Source organism: Acomys russatus, chromosome 4 (assembly GCF_903995435.1).
Source record: "Acomys russatus chromosome 4, mAcoRus1.1, whole genome shotgun sequence".
In the NCBI taxonomy this organism is placed as follows: Eukaryota; Metazoa; Chordata; class Mammalia; order Rodentia; family Muridae; genus Acomys; species Acomys russatus.
Genome location: NC_067140.1, coordinates 56,194,772 through 56,214,454, shown reverse-complemented (window position 1 = coordinate 56,214,454; position 19,683 = coordinate 56,194,772). Strand labels below are relative to the sequence as shown.

Genomic DNA, 19,683 nt, shown 5'->3' with positions numbered 1-19,683 from the left:
TGTGTGTCCCCTCTGTACCCACTGGATGCGCCCCTGGACTGTCTGCCCCAAGTCCTCACGTTGAATGTCCCTTTCCCTGCTGAGACAGCCTGAATGCATTAGCTCTTGCTTAGTACCTCTGCTTCTAGTTCCAACCTGTCTTGACTCTGTCCCTGATCCCAGGGGACAAAGAGGGCCAAGGCATTGGCATATCCAGGCCAATAGCAACAAGTATACAGGACTGGGCTTTCTTTTTTTGAGGGGCCAGGCTCTTCTTTGGCATCCTCGGCCTCTTGTGGATCCTGGCTTCACTTAAATGCTCAGCCATCTTACCCATGCCTTTCCTATCCCTAAGTTAATGGGCTTTGGGCCCTCTTAAGAATCGGGGCACTTGAGGCACAGCAAAGAGGATGAGACCACCACCCTAACACCCATGGGTCCAGTATAACTCTGCCATACGTATAGACTGATGCACAGTTGTGTGCCTCAAAAGCTCTTATGCTATATATTACAGGTAACAGTCACAGCTGTGGTCTCTCTCACCGCCATCCATCTCTCTTGCAGTACTGCTGAGCTCCAGCTCAATTCAGATGGTGTATAAATGCAGGAACAGGGCTTGTACCAGACATATGCAGTCCTGGGAGTGAACTGGGGGTATCACACATGTACTCTCCCATCGAGATATCTTCAGCTAGCTTTTTTTTTTTTAAAGATGTATTTATTTACTATGTATACAGTGTTCTGCCTGCATGTGTGCCTGCACACCAGAAGAGGGCAGCAGATCACATTATAAGTGGTTGTGAGCCATCATGTGGATGCTGGGAATTGAACTCAGGACCTCTGGAAGAGCAGCCAGTGCTCTTAACCATTGAGCCATCTCTCCAGCTCCCTTTAGCTATCTTTTACTTTATAGCTCACTAAGTTGTCTAGACTGGCCTCGAGTTCACTCTTGTAGCTCAGGCTGGCTTGGAACTTGTAATCTTCCTGTCTCAGTCTAGCTGGGATTACAGGTCTATGCCACCAGACCCAGCTCATAGTGGCTTCTGGTAATACCAAGACAACCAGTTACAATAACCTGGGCTACATTTCCAGGGCAAGCCCCGAGAACTACTTGCCTAGCTGACAGAGTTGCTGGGACACAAGAGCAAAGTTGTCACATCCTATTCCTCATGGCTTCTGGTAGCTGCTCACCGCTCACCACAGCTAAGCGAGGGGCAAGTGGGATGTGCCAGAGAGGGAGAGGGCTGGGCACCATGCTTAGGGAAGGGTCTATGGTGTTTGCCTCCTCATCTCTGTTCTCCCAACAGGTCTGAACCATGAGATGACTCCCGAGCCAGCACTGAACCCTGGGGCTACAAGTGAAGCCACATCCTGGGGAAGATCTGCACTGCTGGCCCAAGGCCCCTTCCTATGGCTGCTCAGGACCAACGTCTAGAACACCACTCCTGGTAGCAGAGAAGCACATGTTGTCACTGGCGAGGCCTAGATAGGCACAAACCCTTTAACTGGACCATGGCCTCACCCCAAGATATCTATTTTGGGCAAAGACAGCAACCTGTGACAGGGCCAGAACGTCCATGCTAGTGGCCTCCTAGAAGGGCGACCTGCTTTTACAGTGGAGCTGACATCAGGTGTCCTGTGGAACTAACAGCCTGGTACAACGGATAGTGTTGGGATAGCATCACTCAAGCACCTCCCATTTATAAAAGTCCCTGTAACATGCAGTGTTCCAGCTCCATGTCACAGTGTCCTGTCGTGCAGCCAACATTCCCCCACCTCTAATGAGCCCCAAGTCTGTCCATCCCATGGGACTACCATGAATGAGGCCATAGCATCTCTGCTTGCAGCTTCCAACCTAGACTGGGGACAGAGCTGCTGGCAGGTTTAGTGTCACCTGTAGAGGTCCCAGCCACACATTTTTGTGGAGCTGTGCCTGAACATCAGAGTGCCCAGAGGCTTGGGAGCACTTGGTGACGCTGGTCTTAGTCTCAGAACAGAAGGGGAAGGAGGGTCCAGGAGCACAGGCAGGGCACCGCAGCTGTCACTCAGGCTTGCGCTGTTTGCACTGTTTCCGCCGCTGCACGGCCTGGCGCATGGCCTCCAGCAACCGCTCCTGGTTGTTGCAGATGTTGTAATGCGTCAGGTGTAACAGCTTGTCTACATCCTCCTGGCTGTAGGTCACTTTTGTGTAGTGGTATGGGGAGTTGGAAGGAGAGAGGTTCACCTCCCCAGCTGCCTTCTCCTTCAATGTCCGTGGCACCCCTGTAGGGGAGAGGGCAGTTTGGGCAGGAGACCTAGGGCCATATGCACTGAGGCAAGGCTGGAAGAGAGGTGCCCGTGACTTACCAGGGGCCGAGTAGTCCTGGAAGGAGTCATTGACCAGAGGGAAGTGCAGCACAGCTGGGGCTTCGGGCTGGGCAGGGTCACAGAACATGTGGCACTCCTGAGGCTGGCACTGCTCCTCAGGGCTAGGGGAGATGGGTGGGAAAGGGATGCCCTGCTCCTGGCAGAACTGGCTCACAAGCTGCAGCTGCTGCTGGGCAGGCAGAGGGAGAGTTAGAGGGCTCCCCAGTGTGCTCAAGGGCATCCAGTAAGACGCACAGGACTTGGTGCTCAAAGACCAAGCTGGAGACTCCAGTGGGCCTAGAGTCCTAATGGTCTGATGTGCGCCCCCTCCCGGGCTCCCCTGAGTTAATGGCCAACATCCCTCTGAAAGCAGGAGTCAAAACTCCCCTCTGGAGCCATACAGAAACAGCATGTATGCCAGGACCTCGGCAGGGTTCAGGCACAGCCAAGAGAACAGAGGTACAGGACAGGTGAGAACAGATCAGCTAACAGCTTCCCACTCCCAGAGCAGTTAACTTCCCCCAGGAGGGGGCTAACAGAATCCAGCACCCATGCTACATGGTGCCACTGCCGTACCCCCTAATGGAACTTGGGCCAGATACTGGATCTGACAGGCTCCATGGCCCACCACCTTCCCAACCTGAAAGGCTCCGTGGAGGGTATAGTCCAGTGACAAGATGAGGTCCACGTCCCGTGTTGGTTGCAGGAGAGGTGGGCAGCTCGTGTTGATGAAGTAGCCAACATCCAGGAGGCAGAGGTGGGGCTCCATGGGCGTCAGCTGGTTGGGGAGCCCATCCAGTTTGGTAGCTACAAAGGTTTGGGGGTAAGGTGGGAAAAGCAGCAACTGTCACTGTGGTTCAGACCCACAGAGACTATCCCTGGTCCCTGCCACCAAAGCAACACATCCCAGGGAGAGAGGAAAGGAGGGGTGTGTGTGTCCTAAGGCTAAGGCACACTGAAGAGCCTGGCATGAGCATGCAAGCAGACACCTTTCCAGGTGGAGAAGTGAGGGTGATGGAAGTAGTCCTTGTGGAAATGGAAGCCACGCATGAAGTTGTGAGTGGTCTGGGCAAGCGGCCGCTTTGTCAGGAGATCAGTGAAGAACTCGGCGATTCTGCCACCTGTTGACGGTGGTTCTACTATCTTCAGCTGGGGGACCTGCTCTCTGTCTGCACAGGTGTGTGAGAGAAAGGGTAAGGTGACCAGGGTGACATTAGGAACAGGAAGCCTCTGGTGACCATGGAAGGGACACAGTTGAGGTCTACATGCCTCGGGCACTCCGTACTGGCCACCCATCCCTCGCCTACAGGAAATCACAAGCTCTTACCCAGGCTAGCCTGATCCTGGGTCCAGCGGTTCCAGAACTGGCTGGGTTCGGAGGCCCAGTACAGGCTATCTTGGAGGCTGGCTGCAAACAGGTTACTCCAGATACCTAAGAAAGGGGTAGGATGTCAGAGGTCCCCAGCTGCCATTACAAGGTGAGCCCTCCATCCCTCTCCCAAGCCTCCTCACCTTCCAGGAAACAGATGCGGGACTCGGGGAGCTGCTTCACCAGCCGCCCCATGAAGAACTCAGAGCCGAAGAGCTCAGAGGGGATGAAGGCCCCATACTTGGGGAAGCCGACTTCATAGGGAGAGAACTCGCACCATTCTGTGAAGACAACACACACCTCAGCCATGGAGCCCTGGGACCTGGGCACCCAGACACCCACCAGCGACTTTATTTCAGGGTAGTCTGAGGACCAGGAGACTCAGATCTTGTTACAAGCATGGGACATAAGGCCTCCTCCCCATCCTAAGGGTGTAAGAGAGGTGGCAGGATGATGGGTTTTGGTACTTGGACCAGGAGAACTGAGCATCAGATTGACCTCTTTTGCACAGGGCTAATGACACTGCAGCCTACCACCCGCAAGAGCACAGGCCCAGTTCTGAAGGCACTCACCCCCAAATTCAAAGGTGCTCAGGCCCCGCTCCTTGCTGTTGAGGGCACAGTAGATAGGCAGAGGGTTCTGGCCTCGACTCAGAGCCTCTCGTTGATCGGAGAGTTTGTGTTCATGGGGCTGAAGGAAAGAGCTCGGCCTAAGCCCACAGCTTCCTGATACTGGGAGTCTTTCCACCTCCACATGGCTTTGCCTTAGCTTTGCCAGCCCAGGGCCCACCCCTCCCCTACCTCGTCATGCAGCAAGGCCTCGTTGATGAGGGCCCACAAGTTGGTGAAGCAGGTTGGGTGACCCAGACTGGCACGCTCGGCCAGCTCCTGCCGGTACCTCCAAAGCTGGCTGGGGGCCAATGCACCCAGCTTGCTCTTTGTCACCTGGGTCTTCAGCAACTCAGTGGGCCCTGCTAGGTCCTTTTGAGACCACTCTGGGTCCTCATAGAGGTTGGCCAATGCCCTAAGGAAAGCCAAAGCTTAGGAGTTGTCACCAAAGGACCTTATCTCAACTTCACATGCCTTTGACTTGCTCCTGAAGGCCAATAGTCTAGCCAGCACCGTGCCCTCTTACTCCCTGGAACACTGTGCCCAACCGCCAATGTTTCCTGGTCCATGCGTTTTGCTCAGGGGCTCTTTCTACTACCCTCCCCCCCCTCATCTCCAGCCCCCAACCAGCTCACCAGGTGGACCCTGAAGCCCCAGTGATGTAGGAGACACAGTCGAGGAGGCCAAGCTCCTTCAGGCCAGCCAGCTGCCCATACAAAGAAGTCATTGCCCGGATCCCGCCGCCAGTGGCCATCACAGCAATCACTGGGACCTGGAAGAGGAGAGCACCAGGCTCTAAAGGGCCTGAGAGGGTTAGGGAAAGCCACACCCTGGGAAGAGAACACGACAGTCAAGGGGCCAGCCATTGGGACCAACTCAGAGTTAGCCCTGTTGAGGATCTAATCAGAAACAGCCTTCTGCCAGGTGTGGTGGTGCACGCCTTTAATCCCAGCACTCGGGAGGCAGAGGCAGGTGGATCACTGTGAGTTCGAGACCAGCCTGGTCTACAGAGTGCGTCCAGGACAGCCAAGGCAAAACTGAGAAACCTTGTTTTGAAAAAAACAAACAAACAAAAACCACAGAACAACAACAACAAAAAGCCTTCCAAAAGGTCTCACTGTTTCAAACATCAGGGCTCCTGGAAAAACAGCCTAACAAGTGCCAGGCTTTATTGGCTGTTGGCAGCCCATAAAGAGTGTGTGATCACCTGCTGGAAGCCCCCAAGGTATCTGGGAAAATCTCCCAAAGGTCCTGCTCTCCAGTGCTAGAATTCAATCCCCTAGGAGACAACTCAGGCTGGTCTGAACCTCTGGGGACTATTCTGAGCCAAGAGACCATCCTCATACCAGGTGTCTACCTCACTCATCAGTCATGTGTGGGACCAAGAAACACAGGGAAGCAGGTCATCCCATGTGGAAATTCCCATCTGTGAGCAGCAGGTGCCTCATGGATTACCCTGATTGCACTGAGGAAGAGGAACAGGGCAGCAGGGCTTGCCCGTGACAAGCCTGAGTGGACACTAGTTCTGGGCTACACAACCATGCCAGCACTGAGCCCTGCGCCCTGGCAGGCATGAGCAATACTCCACCCTCAGACCTCATCCTCCTGCAGGTCTTGGTCCAGCTGTAGGGCCTTTTTCAGGGCAGCAGCCACCACCTGCTTCCTCTTGCTTAGGAAGGCCTGCTCTTCGGGGCAGATCCCACAGCCCAGCCGCACAGACAGCTCCTTTGGCCTGGGGAGGAGAAGAGACTCAGAAGCCGTCCTCAGCCCCACTTCAGCTGGGAAAAAGAAACTGGTTGGCTTCACCTGCCAGACCCTTGCTCGCTCTCCTCCCCTTTCAGTCCTCACCACCACTTACTGTGGAAGAGGGGAAGGAGAACCCAGGACTGTGCACACATGCCACTGTGGTAAAGCAGACAATGGGTCTGTGTGCGTCCAGGTTCCAGGGCTGAGCCCCACCTCCAAGTCAAATCCTTCCCTCCCCCACAGCTGCAAAAAAACGAGGACAAAGGGCAGAAAAGAAGGGCCCACCGCTTCCACCTATTTGTGATGAAAAGCCACTCGCCCTAGATGGCAACTGCTCTTCTGAGGGACAGACACTTAAGGTCCCTCCCTCCTCAACAGCCTCCATGCCAAGGGGCTTCCCTCCCTCCTCTCGGTGTCCTTGCTCTCTGTACCTCAGTCTCTGGCATTGTCCTCAACTGCCTGTCTGTTTATCTAGAGAGACGGGTCCTGAGTTTTGTAGGATGAGGTGCTAGGCAGGTCCTACCCCCAAACTGTAGCAATCCAAATGGGAATATTAGTAACAGCCCGTCGTGCTGATGCCTGTTCCTGATGCAAAGTCCCATGTACCCAGGAGCTGCTGCGCCTCCCCCTCCCCCTCCAGGCCAACAGACCTTCACCACTGCTACTTGGGTGGCACCCGCTGCCTCCCACTCCCCAGACAGGCTCTTACCCTTCTTCCTTCTTGAGTTCCAGCCTCATCAGTGGCTCCTGGAAACCACGAGTTCCATGATTAGAGAGACGGATACCTCTACCCCACTGTGGCCTCGGGATACCCCAGATCGTCCCATGCACCCCTGGGCCCCATGCACTTTCACAGGGTCCACACTGCCACCCACTGACTGTCTGAGGCTATGGCCTGAAGCAGGCTGATTGCTTCAAGGCCAGACCAGGGCCAGCAAGAGCCCTGTCCACAAACCCAGCTTCTTCTCTAGGTGACTAGTACCTGGGACGTGGGGAAGACGAGTCTCACTAACTGTGATGAGGGTAGGGCTCGCAGTGGCACCGTCAGTTGCTCCTGGGGGTCATCCTGAGGAGTAGGGGAAAGAGGACCCCCACGGGTCATTATGCCTCCTCTTAGCGAAGACCCCACTGACTCCCAAAGGCAGGGAATGGGAAAGGGGAGCATGGCTAGGTTGGAATGGGGGGCTGAGAGGGGAGAGGAGCAGGCTCTAGGGTCCCAGGGGTGACGCACAGCACCTGCAGATGAACGTTGAGATCTTGCTCCCAGCAGGCTGGGTAATGGAAGTGGAAAGAACCAGTGCCCACGGCGGCGTCCTGTGGGCTCTCACAGGCCCCAGCAACCACAAGCTTAACTCTGCTCTCTGACCCTAAAAACAGGAACCAGACCTGAAGCTGCGATGATGGGGTCTATGACCATGGAATCCCTAATCAAGTCTGAAGGGAGGCTTCTCTCTGACATGGTCCAGTTCTGGAGAGATGGAGGCCGCGGGAGGCCCAGCATGAACCTGCCTCCCAACCTTGTACTGAAAGCAGCCAGTACAACACGCTTAACCCCTCAGGAAGGAAGAGGAGCAGGAATACAGGTGGGAGGGTTGCCTAAGGAAAACAAAACTCACCCTTTGGGTCTCCTGTCCTTTTCAGTTCAACATGCAAGCGGCAGAGTTCCCGGGCCTGTGGTCAAGAGATGCCCTTAGACATAGCTGCCGCTCCTCTCTGGGACCCTACATTGTAGGCTCCTGGTCCTCGCCCCGCAGAACGTTACATCACCCTCAGTCACTAAGCATCTGCTTGAGATTTACTCTCTTGGGGAACATGCATGCCAAGGTTCCCAGCTCTGCTTACATGACCAGGCTGTGGTAGGCCTACTTCAGGCCTGGGGGAAGATGAGGGATGAGCTACTAGGGGAAGCCATGGGTCCCTCACTCACCACCAGGATGCCATTGCTGATGAGCTGTTCCGCACAGTCTTTCCTGCAAAGACACCCCCAGTGACTCTGCAAGAGCCCAGGCACACCTCCTCTACCAGGGAGGAGGATGCCAGCCTTGGTGAGCTGGCATTGCCCTTCCCAGAAGGAAGCTCTTCATTGCCACCCACCAGCCTCTTCTCCCCACCCCGCTCCCAGCCCAACTCACAGAGTCCGCAGCCGAAATTCAACTTCCAAGTGCCCATCCCCCTGGAGAGAGAAGCAAGTTAGAGGGACTGGCAACCCAGGTGACAAGGAGTTCCTGAGGCCATAGCAGTGGGGAAGGCCCACTGTCCCTTTCCAGGTCACTCTGTCTCCCCTGGACTGTTCCCAGGAAGCTGTGCTTCTGATCAGAAGGTGAAAAAGAAGTTGGGGACAGGACTGTTCCTTGGTAAAAAGTTACCTGGGATCCTTGGGCTGCCCCCTGGAGCAGGGGCGCCTCCAAAGCCCCATCCCCAGCCCTGGAGACCCCTACTTCTCTGAGCACAGCTTTACCTGGGTGCTCAGTGAGAAGCTCTGGTGCTGGGACTCCCCAGGCTGCAGTATCCCCACGTCAAACAGTATTGACAACACAGGGTCGTCTTTGGTCAACAGGTCCTGGTCAAAGACTTTCAGCTCCACAACATTCTGGAAGAGGCACAGAGAGAGGCAACTACTATAGGAAGGAGTGCAAGGAGAGGTGAACATGACAGGGAACAGCAGACCAGGGGACACATGTGGCAGTGGAGCATGGGGACAAGGAGGGCCAGACTTGACGTCTGAGTCACCTTGAGCTGCCTGTGGACCCGGAAGTGGAAGTTCTGATTCCAGACAGGGTTTCTGCTGTTCCTGACTGTGCGTGTCTGCAGCGTGTGGCTGGAGGCCGTGGGCAGGTCTAGAGTCACATAGCAGTCAGAGGATGTCACTGCAGGAAGGAGGAACGCGTGTCTGGTAATGACCAAGGTCCCTTCCCAGCCCACCACTGAGCCTACTTCCTTCTTCCTGAGCCCCCTGCAGCCCCTCCCACTGGTACTCACTGGGCTAAATGAGCCTGCCTGCTGTCTGCTCGCAGGCAGCTTGCTTACCTAGGTCCTTGGAGGGCAAGCCTCGGGCCTGGAGGACACGGACTGTGAGCAAGCATGTCCCTGGCACCTTTGCCTGCAGACAGAGGGGAGCAGGTTTACTGCAGGTGGATGGAGGCGAATACGAGAAGGCCACGGGGGAAGTTAGGACAACCCCTCAAAGGCTTAATTCTCTACCCCAAGGTCCAGGCCCACCTGCACCCATCAGAATCCCAGAGTGACAGGAGGCACATTGTATCTACACGATGACATCGTCTCACAATTATATACCACTCTGTGTCAACTCCACACCAAGGGCTCGGCATGCATCTACTTATTTGTCACATATCCTACCAGGAAAGGTGCTATGACAAGGACCAATTCTGAGGGGAAATTGAGATCCCTCCCCTGAGGCCTGGCTGGGATCAGAACACAGGCAAGCTAGTTAGTGTTCCACGCTATTTCTGGGTATGGGGACCTATCTTTTTATCCCAGTGCCTTACTACACACAGCACCCCCACTAAGAAGCTTTGAGGCTGGTCTGAGGTGTCAGGGACTATAAGCCATCAAAGGACAGGAACACACTGGGGCTTAGGCACCATGAGCGGTCTACCCCAGCCTGGAAATGGGTTCTGCAGGGTTGGGACAGCAGCTACCAGCCCAGACCACCCACACACTGCCACCCTCCCGATCAGACAGGGTTCTCCAGAGCTCCTTCCAAATCCCCTCTGCTTTTGGAGACGTGGACACTTGCCAGTGTGCCAGGGCGGAGGAAGCCCATGCCACCTGGTCCTTCCTTTTGGTCTTCAGCAATCTCTGGAAAGGTGCCAGTGGCCAAGGTGAGGGAGCTCCACGATCAGGAGCAGAGCTAAGGAGTTCGTCTCTGAGGCATCCCCGGGGCTCCCACATGTCAAGCAATCAAGTCAGAAGCATGGAGAGCTACTTCTTTCTAGGGCCTCCCAGATGGCAGACAAGAGCCTCAGAGTTCCAAGGGTCCAACTCCAGGGAGTTTCTGAGGAACCCATTCCCAGGGCAGACCCCCATCCTAGTCCTGGCCTTGCCCCTGGCTTCCACACGGTCTGCTTTCGAAGCTGAAAAGTACCCCTCCCTTTGTTCAGAGAAGCCGCAGCTCCCCTTAGAGACAGGAGCCACCAGGCCCTGGATGAGGAGCCAAGTCATAAATGGGAGCCCAGTGAGCTATGGAGTCTTACCAGAGCCATGAGACCAAGTCCAAGGAACAGGAATGATGGGGCAGTGGCCACAGGACCAACAACTGTCGGCTTTAAATCCAGAGCCGAGGTGAACCAATTGGCCACATGTTCCCCTTCAATCCCTCCCACAGACTCCTCCACTCCACCCCAACCCCACACCCACTGCTGACCCAGCCACCTGCCCAGGAAGTGAGACACCTTAAGCCAATGCAGGAATCAGTGACACCTCCTGGAGTTAGCCACAGGCTCTCTGGAGTCCACTCTCTGCTGTTGCAGCTCTTGCCAACCAGTCCTAACTTAGAGGGGGTTCTAGGAGAACTTGCTGTCAGAGGCTGAGCAGGGACAACAGACAGCGCCCCCCGCACCCCAAGACCGCAGTGAGCAGTGGGGCCGAGCATCATGTCACTGGTGGGTCCTTTCGCAACCTCCTTCCCAGTGCCAGTATGACAGGAATACCCAGTCTGAACCGAGCCTTGGGCAATTCAGCAGAGGACCTCAGGCCCCATCACAGCCTCGTAGGGAGTGGCTCTCACATAAAACAGCCGTTCAAAGCCATGTCTAGGCTGCCTCCACCCCTGGAACTGGGTGGCCAGGGATGAGGCCTGTGGGTTGGCATGCAGGGATAGGAGCTTTCCCCGCTCTTCAGCTGGGTGAGTAAGGAGTCTGGGTGCCAACCACTTCCTCAGAGAACAGCTCAGGAGGAACAGGGTCTCCATGCCTTCCTGTTTACCCTTATAGAACAGGGGTCACTCTTAGCTCCAGACCCATGTGCTTCCCTGGAAAGCAACCAGCCTGGGATAAAACCAGAGAGGGACTTGGTGGCCATGAGCCAATCAAGCTCCCACCAGCCAGCTGCAGCACAGCCACTGTGGGCAGCATCCCGGGTGCGGGTCTGGCTCGTCCCTCCCAATTGGGGTCATCTTGAAACCTTTACCTGAACCTTCAAGCCCTCAGCAGGCCATGGAAGGCAACAGGATGAGAACAAACATATCAATGGCACCTTTTATTGACCGCTGCCTCTGTGCTGGGCCACGTCTACTCCCACAACAGCCCCGGGATCCAGAACCATTATTATCTCCACTTCACAGCCAGAGGCCTGATGCTAACATGCAGTGACTCACCAGAGGTCACAGTGCCGGTGAGAGGCACTGCTGTACCTGATCACCTTGTCACCCGTGTGCCAACTTCCTGGGGACCCTCACATAGACCTGCTTGGCTTCTTCTGGTCCTCCAACTGTATTCCAAATTCCTTCGAGGCTGATCTCAACGCAGGCAGGAACGTGGGCAGCAGCCAGTGCATATTCAAACTCCAGGCTGCCTCTAGAATCACTCCCCACTTGCCACCCCCGCTGTCCTTTGCAGTGCCTGTGAGGGTCCCATTAGTCAAGGCCTGCGGCCCTAGTAAGGGCATCCATCAGCTGGAAGTAACTGTACTTGACGTCATACTCCATGTCATACCAGAAGTTCACTGTGGAGAGGAAAGGGACCAGAACGTGAGGGCCCCTCTTTTAAGCCAGAGCCGCCACCACCTGACACCTTGTCGGGCCGCCGTGACAAGGCCTGCCCTCTGGGTGCTCCTTACCAGCAATGCAGCCATGGGATTGCCGGACATGGTGGAACCACAGAGCCGGCAGGTACAACACCTCGCCGGCCCGCACTGTGCAGTGAAGGGCCTGTGCCTGGCTATAGCTGGGGTACCGGGCCAGGTCTGGAGCCAAGGGGTCCAGTGGGATCCAGGGCACCTAGAGACACAGCAGCTGTCTGGGAGCAGGCCCTGAGGCCCTCAAGATCTCTGGCTTTCTCCCTTCTCATCTCAGCCTTGAAGAGTCACAACCTAGAGATTTTCAGAGTGGAATGCCACCTCCTTAGACCCTTTGTGTGTACTCCCTCCCAGAGCCCCAAAACAGGACAGATACCTTGTCCATGGCTTCCTCATCCACCACCCTAAAAGTGCCCTCTTCGGTCAGATGGTAGGTTGCTGGTGTGTACAGATCTGAAGGCAAGGACACGGACACAAGTGACAACAGTCTGTCAGACCCTCCCTACCATAACCGGCTCAGTGTTCCCTGCATGCAGACAGCAGAGGGGCTGGGCACCGTGGCTGTGCTTCAGGCCTAGGCACCCAGCCTGCCCTGGGCTCCTGCTGTCCTCCCTACACTACTGGCTACCAGCTCCTTGTGGGTCATGCCACCTACCATAGGGGATGAAGGGCCGGTCGCTCGGTGGATGTAACAGAAAGTGTTTCTCGCCAGAGATCACGCAGTACAGATTCTCATAGTGGTCCTTGTGCACTACCGACACATGGAAGGCCTGGAGTTGAGGGGAGGAAAGTAGCCCACCTGCCCTCAGCCCCACACCCCAACAGAGCCTGCAGAGTAAGGAAAAGCCCTCACAGGATCAGCAGACCTGGGGAGACTCCAAGGACTCTAGCAAACATCACAGAACTCGGCCACCAGAAACTGGATGTGGGCGGCCCTTCTTCAGGGTCACCAACAGGCTTTACTTCCAGAGCCCTGCTCTCCGCTCTACCCTGCCCCCCATGTCCCCGCTCTCAGGAGATACCCTTTGTACTGTCCCGGTCCCACAATACCAAAAGAAACCTCAGAGAACAGCTAATCCTTTCGGGGCCACTTTTCTTCCCTCTGCCGCACCAGCTCCCTCCCCAGGTCAGGAATCTCCACACCTACAGGATGTCACTGCAGCTGCCTCGCCCAGCCAGAAGTTCACAGCATCAGGCATCTTTCCTGTGGGACAGTGAGTTAGTACCAGGCCTGGGGACCATCATGCACAGGGCAACTACGCGGAAATCTGGATGGGAGCAAAGGAATGCTAAGGAGTCTAGGCGAGGGTGGCACTGGGAGCGTGTCCCCGGGACAGAAGAGACAGCAGCCCTTTCAGGGTTTTTGTTCTTTTGTCACAGGCTGGGGTAAGTAGGTAAGTGGCCACTGACCCCACAGAACCAACACCAAAGGCAGGGAATGAACAAGCCAGCCAAACCCCTGCCCCCCACTTCATCCCCATGTCCTGCCTCTTGCCCCCTTCACTCACCCAGTGACTCAGAGGCCCAGGGCACATGGGACTCAACGTCAGGCAGAAGCTGGTGCAGCTCAGTGGACAGATTGGAGCACTGTTTCTGCACATAGAGGACTCCTGGGTGTTGGGCCTGACCCTCCAACACATCCAGCACATGGCTTATGGGCATGTGGCGTTCAGCAGGCATCACAAAGCGGTCCCCTCGCACGGCGTCCGCGTAACCATCTGGGGTCACAGCCACACTCACCTCCGTGGAGCCCACCGTAGCTCTGAAGAAATGGACGCTCAGTTTGCAGCCTGTTGCAAATGGCCACTGCCCTCCCCAGCCCCAGGAACATCTTACCTTAGGTAAGACAGAGACCACTTCTGGAGAGCTGGCCAGTGTTGCAGAGCATTGTGGATAATGCAGGGCCTATTGGGGCACACCCAATCCCGATAGAAGCAGAGTGGACTTGGAGGCTCATCCAGGTGGGGCACAGCGTGAGGTACATTGAGGTCTTAAGAAATGGGGAAGGGGGTAGCGGGAGTCAGTGGTACCCAACTTTTGACACACTGTCTGCACAAGAAACCCTCTATCGTGTACATCCTAGGCAAGGTTGCTGCTGACTGAGGAAGCCTGCAGAGTGGACCCCTTCTGTACTTTGGAGAAGCAACCTCTCAGCAGCAGCCACTAGGAAAGGGAGTCACTGAGCTGGTGGCCACAGGCTAAATGAGGTGGGCTTGGCTCTGGGATGCCCCCCCCCCCACGGACTCAGTGAATGCCTGGCCCATAGGGAGAGGTACTATTAGGAGGTGTGTCACTGGGTGTGGGCTTTGAGTTTTATAAGCACAAGTCTGGCCAGTGTGACAGAGTCTCTCCTTGCTGCCTATGGATCCAGATGTAGAACTCCCAGCTCCACCTCCGGCACTATTGTCTGCCTGCAAGCCGCCACTTTTCCACCATGACTATAATGGACTAAACCTCTGACACTGTAAGGTAGGCCCAATTAAGTTTTCCTGGTGGCTGGAGAGATGGCTCAGAAGTTAAGAGCACTGCCTGCTCTTCCAGAGGCCCTGAGTTCAATTCCCAGCAACCACATGGTGTCTCATAACCATCTATAATGAGATCTGGTGCTTTCTTTGGGTGTACAGGCATACCTGTAGTCAGAATACTGTATACATGGTAATAAATAAATTAATGTTTAAAAAAGTTTTCCTTTATAAGAGTTGTGGGGGTCATGGTGTCTCTTCATAGCAATCAAATATTAAGACACCCTCCAATGGCAAAATTCACTGAGCACTAGGCCTGGCTGGGGTGGCTATGGGAGGACAATCCCATCATCCCAAGCAGTTTATGGCCTATCTGGAGAAAAGACAGGTAGGGGCTGAAGCGAACTCTGGGCCTCATGGAACAGCAGCAGCATCCTTAGGCACCTAGGGCCAACACTTATGCACTGTGCCACCTATGGCGACATTTTTTTTTTTTTTTTTTTTTGAGACAGGGTTTCTCTGTGTAGCCCTGGCTGGCCTCAAACTCACAGTGATCTGCTTGCCTCTGCCTCCTAAGTGCTAGGATTAAAGGCATGAGCCACCACGCCCAGCCCTATGGAGACATTTTAAGTGGCTCTGTGTAATCCTTAAACTGATGAGGTGGCTCATATCTGTAAACCCAACACTTGGGAGGTCGTGGCAGGAGTATCAGTTCAAAACTAGCCTCAGCTACATTCCAAGTTCAAGGTCATCCTGTGCGTGTATGTGACATCACACCTGGCTCTGAAATCTCCTTTGATTTGCCTAACCCTGCCCTTGGCCTGGCTAGCTCTAAGTCCACCCTTTTTCTCTGCTGCTTTAGGTCCAGTATCACCCTGATGTAACTTCCTTTCCTCTTTCCTGACTACCCCTTTCAAAAAGTCACTTGTTAGAAAAATCATCTCCTTGCCTACTTAGGTTTTCCTCATAGATGTATCATTACCTGGCTCTGTATATTTTTTCCACTCATTCATTTATTGGTCTGTCTCAGCTGAACAGAAACATAATGGCTTCAATGATGTCATGCTTCCAGGGGCATCTCTACAATAGCACCTTAGCACAGTAGGTACTCAGCCAATATTTGCTAAGTGCCACACACTCTGGCTGGCTGGTTGTTGCAGTGAACAAACTGGTGTTTCTGGTGGAATCCCACTCCGTCTCCACAACGGCCATCATGTGACCTGCAGTCTCACCTTATCAGACACCTAGGGGAGGGTCCTTTGGTGGCCCACTGCTAGCCCTGGCAGAATTCAGTCCACCTTGGCATGCATTCAGGCTGCACTACCTCTAAGCCCAGCCCATTTTTTTCCCAGTCTGCTTTGCTCCTGTCTCATGCCTAGCTCTGACCACATGCTCTCTACTCTGGCTGGGCTGTTCCCTCTCTTGACTTTTACGAGAGCAGGCTGCTTTGCTTTGTTAACTTTCAACCTTAATGTCTGACCAAAATGCTTTGGCCCCAAACAGCAGTCATTACAACTCTAGACAAATACATCTGGCATTTTACACTTTACTCCGAGGTCATGCTCACTCAGTTACATCTCCATGCTGAATAACCTGCTTTGCAATCAGTCAGAAAGTGAGTATCTTTACACTGGGAATTGGAACCTGTGGTGGTTTGACTAGGCACAGCCCCATAGACTCCCGCGTTTCAATGCTTGGCCATAGGGAGTGGCACTATTAGGTGTGGCCTTGTTGGAGGAAGTGCGTCACTTCATGGGTGGGCTTTGAGGTCTCCTGTGCTCAAGCTCCACCCTCTATGGAATTCCTGGTTCCTCCAGCTCCAAGTCTGCCTGGATGCTGCCTTGCTTTCTGCCATGATGGTAACAGACTAACTGACACTGTAAGTCAGCCCCAACTAAATGTTGCCCTTTATAAGAGTTGCCATGGTCAATGGTGTCTCTTCACAGCAATAGAAACTGTAAGACAGAACCACATGGGAAGTCACCTGTGGGCCCAGGAAAACTGCAAAGAAAATACCTAACCATGTACTTGTTGCCCTAAATAGGGGTAAGAACAACCAAGCAGACATGGGACCCCACAAAGCAGTAATCTTAGAAGGGAACTGAGGCTCGGGACACCTGAGTTGCTCTAGGATCTGACTGTTTTGCAATGCTTGGGATTGAGCCCAGGCAGGTCCTCCTATATGCTAGGAAAACACTACCTCTGTGTTACTGTACCCTGGAGTTTAAATATGTGTAGAGACTGCCTTTTGTTTGGTTTTTGGTTTTTTGAGACAAGAGTTTCTCTGTGTAGCCTTGGCTGTCCTGAATTCACTTTGTAGACCAGGCTGGCCTCGAACTCACAACAATCTGCCTGCCTCTGCCTCCTGAGTGCTGGGATTAAGGGGTGAGCCACCATGCCTGGCCTTGTTTTGTTTTGTTTTGTAGACAGGGTTTCTCTATGTAGACCAGGCTGTCCTGAAACTCGAAGATCCTCCTGCCTTTGCCTCCCAAGTGCTGGGATTAAAGGAGTGCGCCACTACCACCTGGCCTGAAAACTGCCCTTTTCTATCCTTTGGTTTTTCTGTAACTATGGCAGTTTTGTTTGCTCTTCGTTTCCTTTAGAGAATGGCTATTTTTCTCCCCTGGAGCTTCAAACTGAACTCCAATTTCTTCGACCCAGTGATTCTAACTGACAAAAATAAAGGTGAGGGTTGGAGAGTTGACTCAGCAGTTAAGAGCACTGATTGCTGTTCCAGAGGTCCTGAGTTCAATTTCCAGCACCCACATGATGGCTCACAATCATCTATAATGAGATTTGGTGCCCTCTTCTGTCGTGCAGGTGTAAATGCAGATAGGGCACTCATACATAATTAAATAAAACTTCAAAACGAACACAAAGCCTGCTGCAGGCTTAGTCCTCACAGTTCCCTGTATGTAGACTGCAGGTACACACCCTCAGGGGCTCCACTGACCCCACAACTGGCCTCTAACACAGTAGCTCTCAACCTTCCTAATGCTACGATCCTTTAGCACAGTTCATTTTGTGATGACCCCAACCATAAAACGATTTCATTGCTTCCTCATAATGGTAATTTTGCTAGTTATGGATCATAATGTAAATATCTGACATGCAACCCCCTACAAGTTGAGAACTGCTGCTCTAACCACTTGTGTGACACAGCTGTGAGTTGACATAATTGTTTGCTCACTGAGAAGTTATGTAAGTTGTATAGAGACTGATAATATTCATATCCCCCTCCTCTTTTCCTCTCTCTTCCCCCTCCCTCCCTCCTCCTCCTCCTTCTTTCTCTCTCTCTCTCTCTCTCTCTCTCTCTCTCTCTCTCTCTCTCTCTCTCTCAAACTAAATACCTTTAGGCTGGTGAGATGGTTCAGCAGGTCAAGGCACTTATTGCCAAATTTTAAAACACTGAACACACGCAGTCTGGCACACAGAGATACTTAAATTTTGTTAAATGGAGGCATGCATTTGCAGCAGAACTGTTGAAAAAATATCAATAACGGGCGCACTGGTTCACAGGTGTAAGAAATCGAAGCAGAGGCACCTGGGACGTCCTCTAGGACACAGTGCAGCAAAGCACGCTTGGCAGGTACATTAACAGTCTTTCTGGAAAGATAGGTGGGGAGTGAAGTTTACCTTAATTTACATTACGTACAGAGGTGACTGTACTGCTGTTCAGTAAGAAGGAATGAGGTAGTGAGTCGCAGAGGAGGAAGAAATTAACACCTAGATTACGATCAGCCAAGATCGCTATGGCTGCTACCTATACTCCTCAAAGGCTGGAGTCTGAAGCAAACAGCTTCTCTCTTCAGAACCCGCCAGCTTCCGAGATATTTGAGGTTATAGAGTCTTCTGTCCCGAAAGTACAGCAAAGCAGAGCACAGGGACTCAGCACCCGGCTAGCGTGGGACTGGCACTGTGACTGCCGTGGGAGCTGCGACCATGAGCTGAAGACCCTTCCGCCAGCTCAAGAATGTGTGGCCACCGGTCGTGCGCTCATGCACGTTCATTCCATCTGAGTTCCCGGCACCCCAGGCTCCCCCTCCGTGCTGTCCTCGCGCAGATGCCGCTGCCTGTAAGGCTCCACTCACCACGAGCCGCCGCCGGGAACTCTTGCAACGCCCTCCGCACGGCGTCCAGAGCCACCTCCGCCATGACAGCCCCGGGAAGAGATCAAGAGATCCCGCCCCTATTTCCGCTCCAGGCCCGCAGCCCCGCCCCTACTTTCGCCCTCCGGAAGGTGCGACAACTTCGTCGGAATTTGCTAGCCAGTTAACAAATGATTGCGTTTATTGACAATTTCATACATCCGTACAAACGAGAGTTAAAACAGCCCCACCCCGTACAGTCGGGGAGGAGATAGGCGCCACAGTATAAAAGTTATAAATAAGGGCTTTCAAAACGGGATTAGGACAAATCTGGACGTGGGTAGCAGTTGCCAGTGGCCTCAGACATGCAGAAGAGGACAAAGCGCCACAAGACCCTACCCGTACAGGGTAGAGGCTCAATGAAAGACCCCTCCCTCGAGAAGGACAGGCTAGTTAAAAAACCTCTAAGAACCTGGTGGAAGTCAGGGCAGCCCTATTGCTGTGGGTGGATTGCTAACCCTAGGCTGCCTCCGGGTCCACCTCCAGATGCTACAGTTCTTTGGGATAGGAGTTTGGCCATGCACGTGGTAGAAAAAGAAAGAAAACAAAAACAAAAACAGGAATACGTGGTTTGGGTGTATTCAGGACACTCAGGCTAAACCAACAAACCTAAGCACCCATTAAAACCCTGTTTCTTAGCCGGGATGGTGGTGGGGCTCGTCTTTAATCCCAGCACTCAGAGGACCGTGGCAAGCAAATCTCTGAGTGCGAGCCCAGGACCAGAAGGCTACACACAGAGAAACCCTATCTTGAAAAACCAAACAAACCAAACAAAAACAACAACAAAAAACAATGCAGTTTCTTCCTCCTTCTGCCTTCAGAGCTTGGAAGTGGCTTCTAAAGGTTTTTGTAGTCTAACCCTGGTGAAATGTCGCTCTGCCTTACCTTATGCAGAGGGGAGGGCCCAGAGACACATACCCACCCAATCCTGTGACCACCTCACTCCTTGAACCTACCTACAACCTGCTGATGCCTTTTCTTTCTTTCTTTCTTTCTTTTTTTTTTTTTTTGGTTTTTCAAGACAGAGTTTCTCTGTGTAGCCTTGGCCATCCTGGACTCACTTTGTAGACCAGGCTGGCCTCGAATTCACAGCAATCCACCTGCCTCTGCCTCCCAAGTGCTGGGATTACAGGCATGCGCCACCACACCTGGCTGCGATACCTTTTCTTTATCCTCTAACAATTATTTTAATTCTAGCTCCTACCTCTGCCACCTACTTGTCCAACTATCACTTTTCCAGTGTGTCTCTTTGCCCAGAGCCCCAACTCCAG

The 19,683-nt window shown here is 53.6% G+C and overlaps 1 protein-coding gene across 2 annotated transcripts; it reads right to left on the bottom strand.

The window, feature by feature from the left end:
* Positions 1-2,000: 2,000 nt before the first annotated feature.
* On the bottom strand, positions 2,001-18,419 carry LOC127188062 (bifunctional peptidase and (3S)-lysyl hydroxylase Jmjd7). Of its 2 annotated transcripts, XM_051144431.1 has the most exons (25): positions 18,356-18,419; positions 13,639-13,792; positions 13,311-13,564; positions 12,950-13,006; positions 12,458-12,553; positions 12,179-12,255; positions 9,076-9,148; positions 8,779-8,915; positions 8,507-8,638; positions 8,181-8,221; positions 7,976-8,018; positions 7,665-7,719; positions 7,285-7,415; positions 7,031-7,114; positions 6,758-6,795; positions 5,899-6,034; positions 4,938-5,074; positions 4,495-4,717; positions 4,267-4,384; positions 3,838-3,975; positions 3,653-3,757; positions 3,315-3,494; positions 2,966-3,132; positions 2,326-2,512; positions 2,001-2,241 (listed from the first exon to the last, which is right to left on the bottom strand). In XM_051144431.1, the coding sequence occupies exons 1-25, from the start codon at positions 18,417-18,419 to the stop codon at positions 2,021-2,023; spliced, it is 3,048 nt and encodes a 1,015-aa protein (XP_051000388.1). In that variant the 3' UTR covers positions 2,001-2,020. The 2 variants fall into 2 exon arrangements, with proteins under 2 accessions (XP_051000388.1, XP_051000389.1); XM_051144432.1 differs by lacking the exons at positions 2,001-2,241; positions 2,326-2,512; positions 2,966-3,132; ... (14 more) ...; positions 8,779-8,915; positions 9,076-9,148 and adding exons at positions 11,092-11,730; positions 11,845-12,004.
* Positions 18,420-19,683: the final 1,264 nt, after the last annotated feature.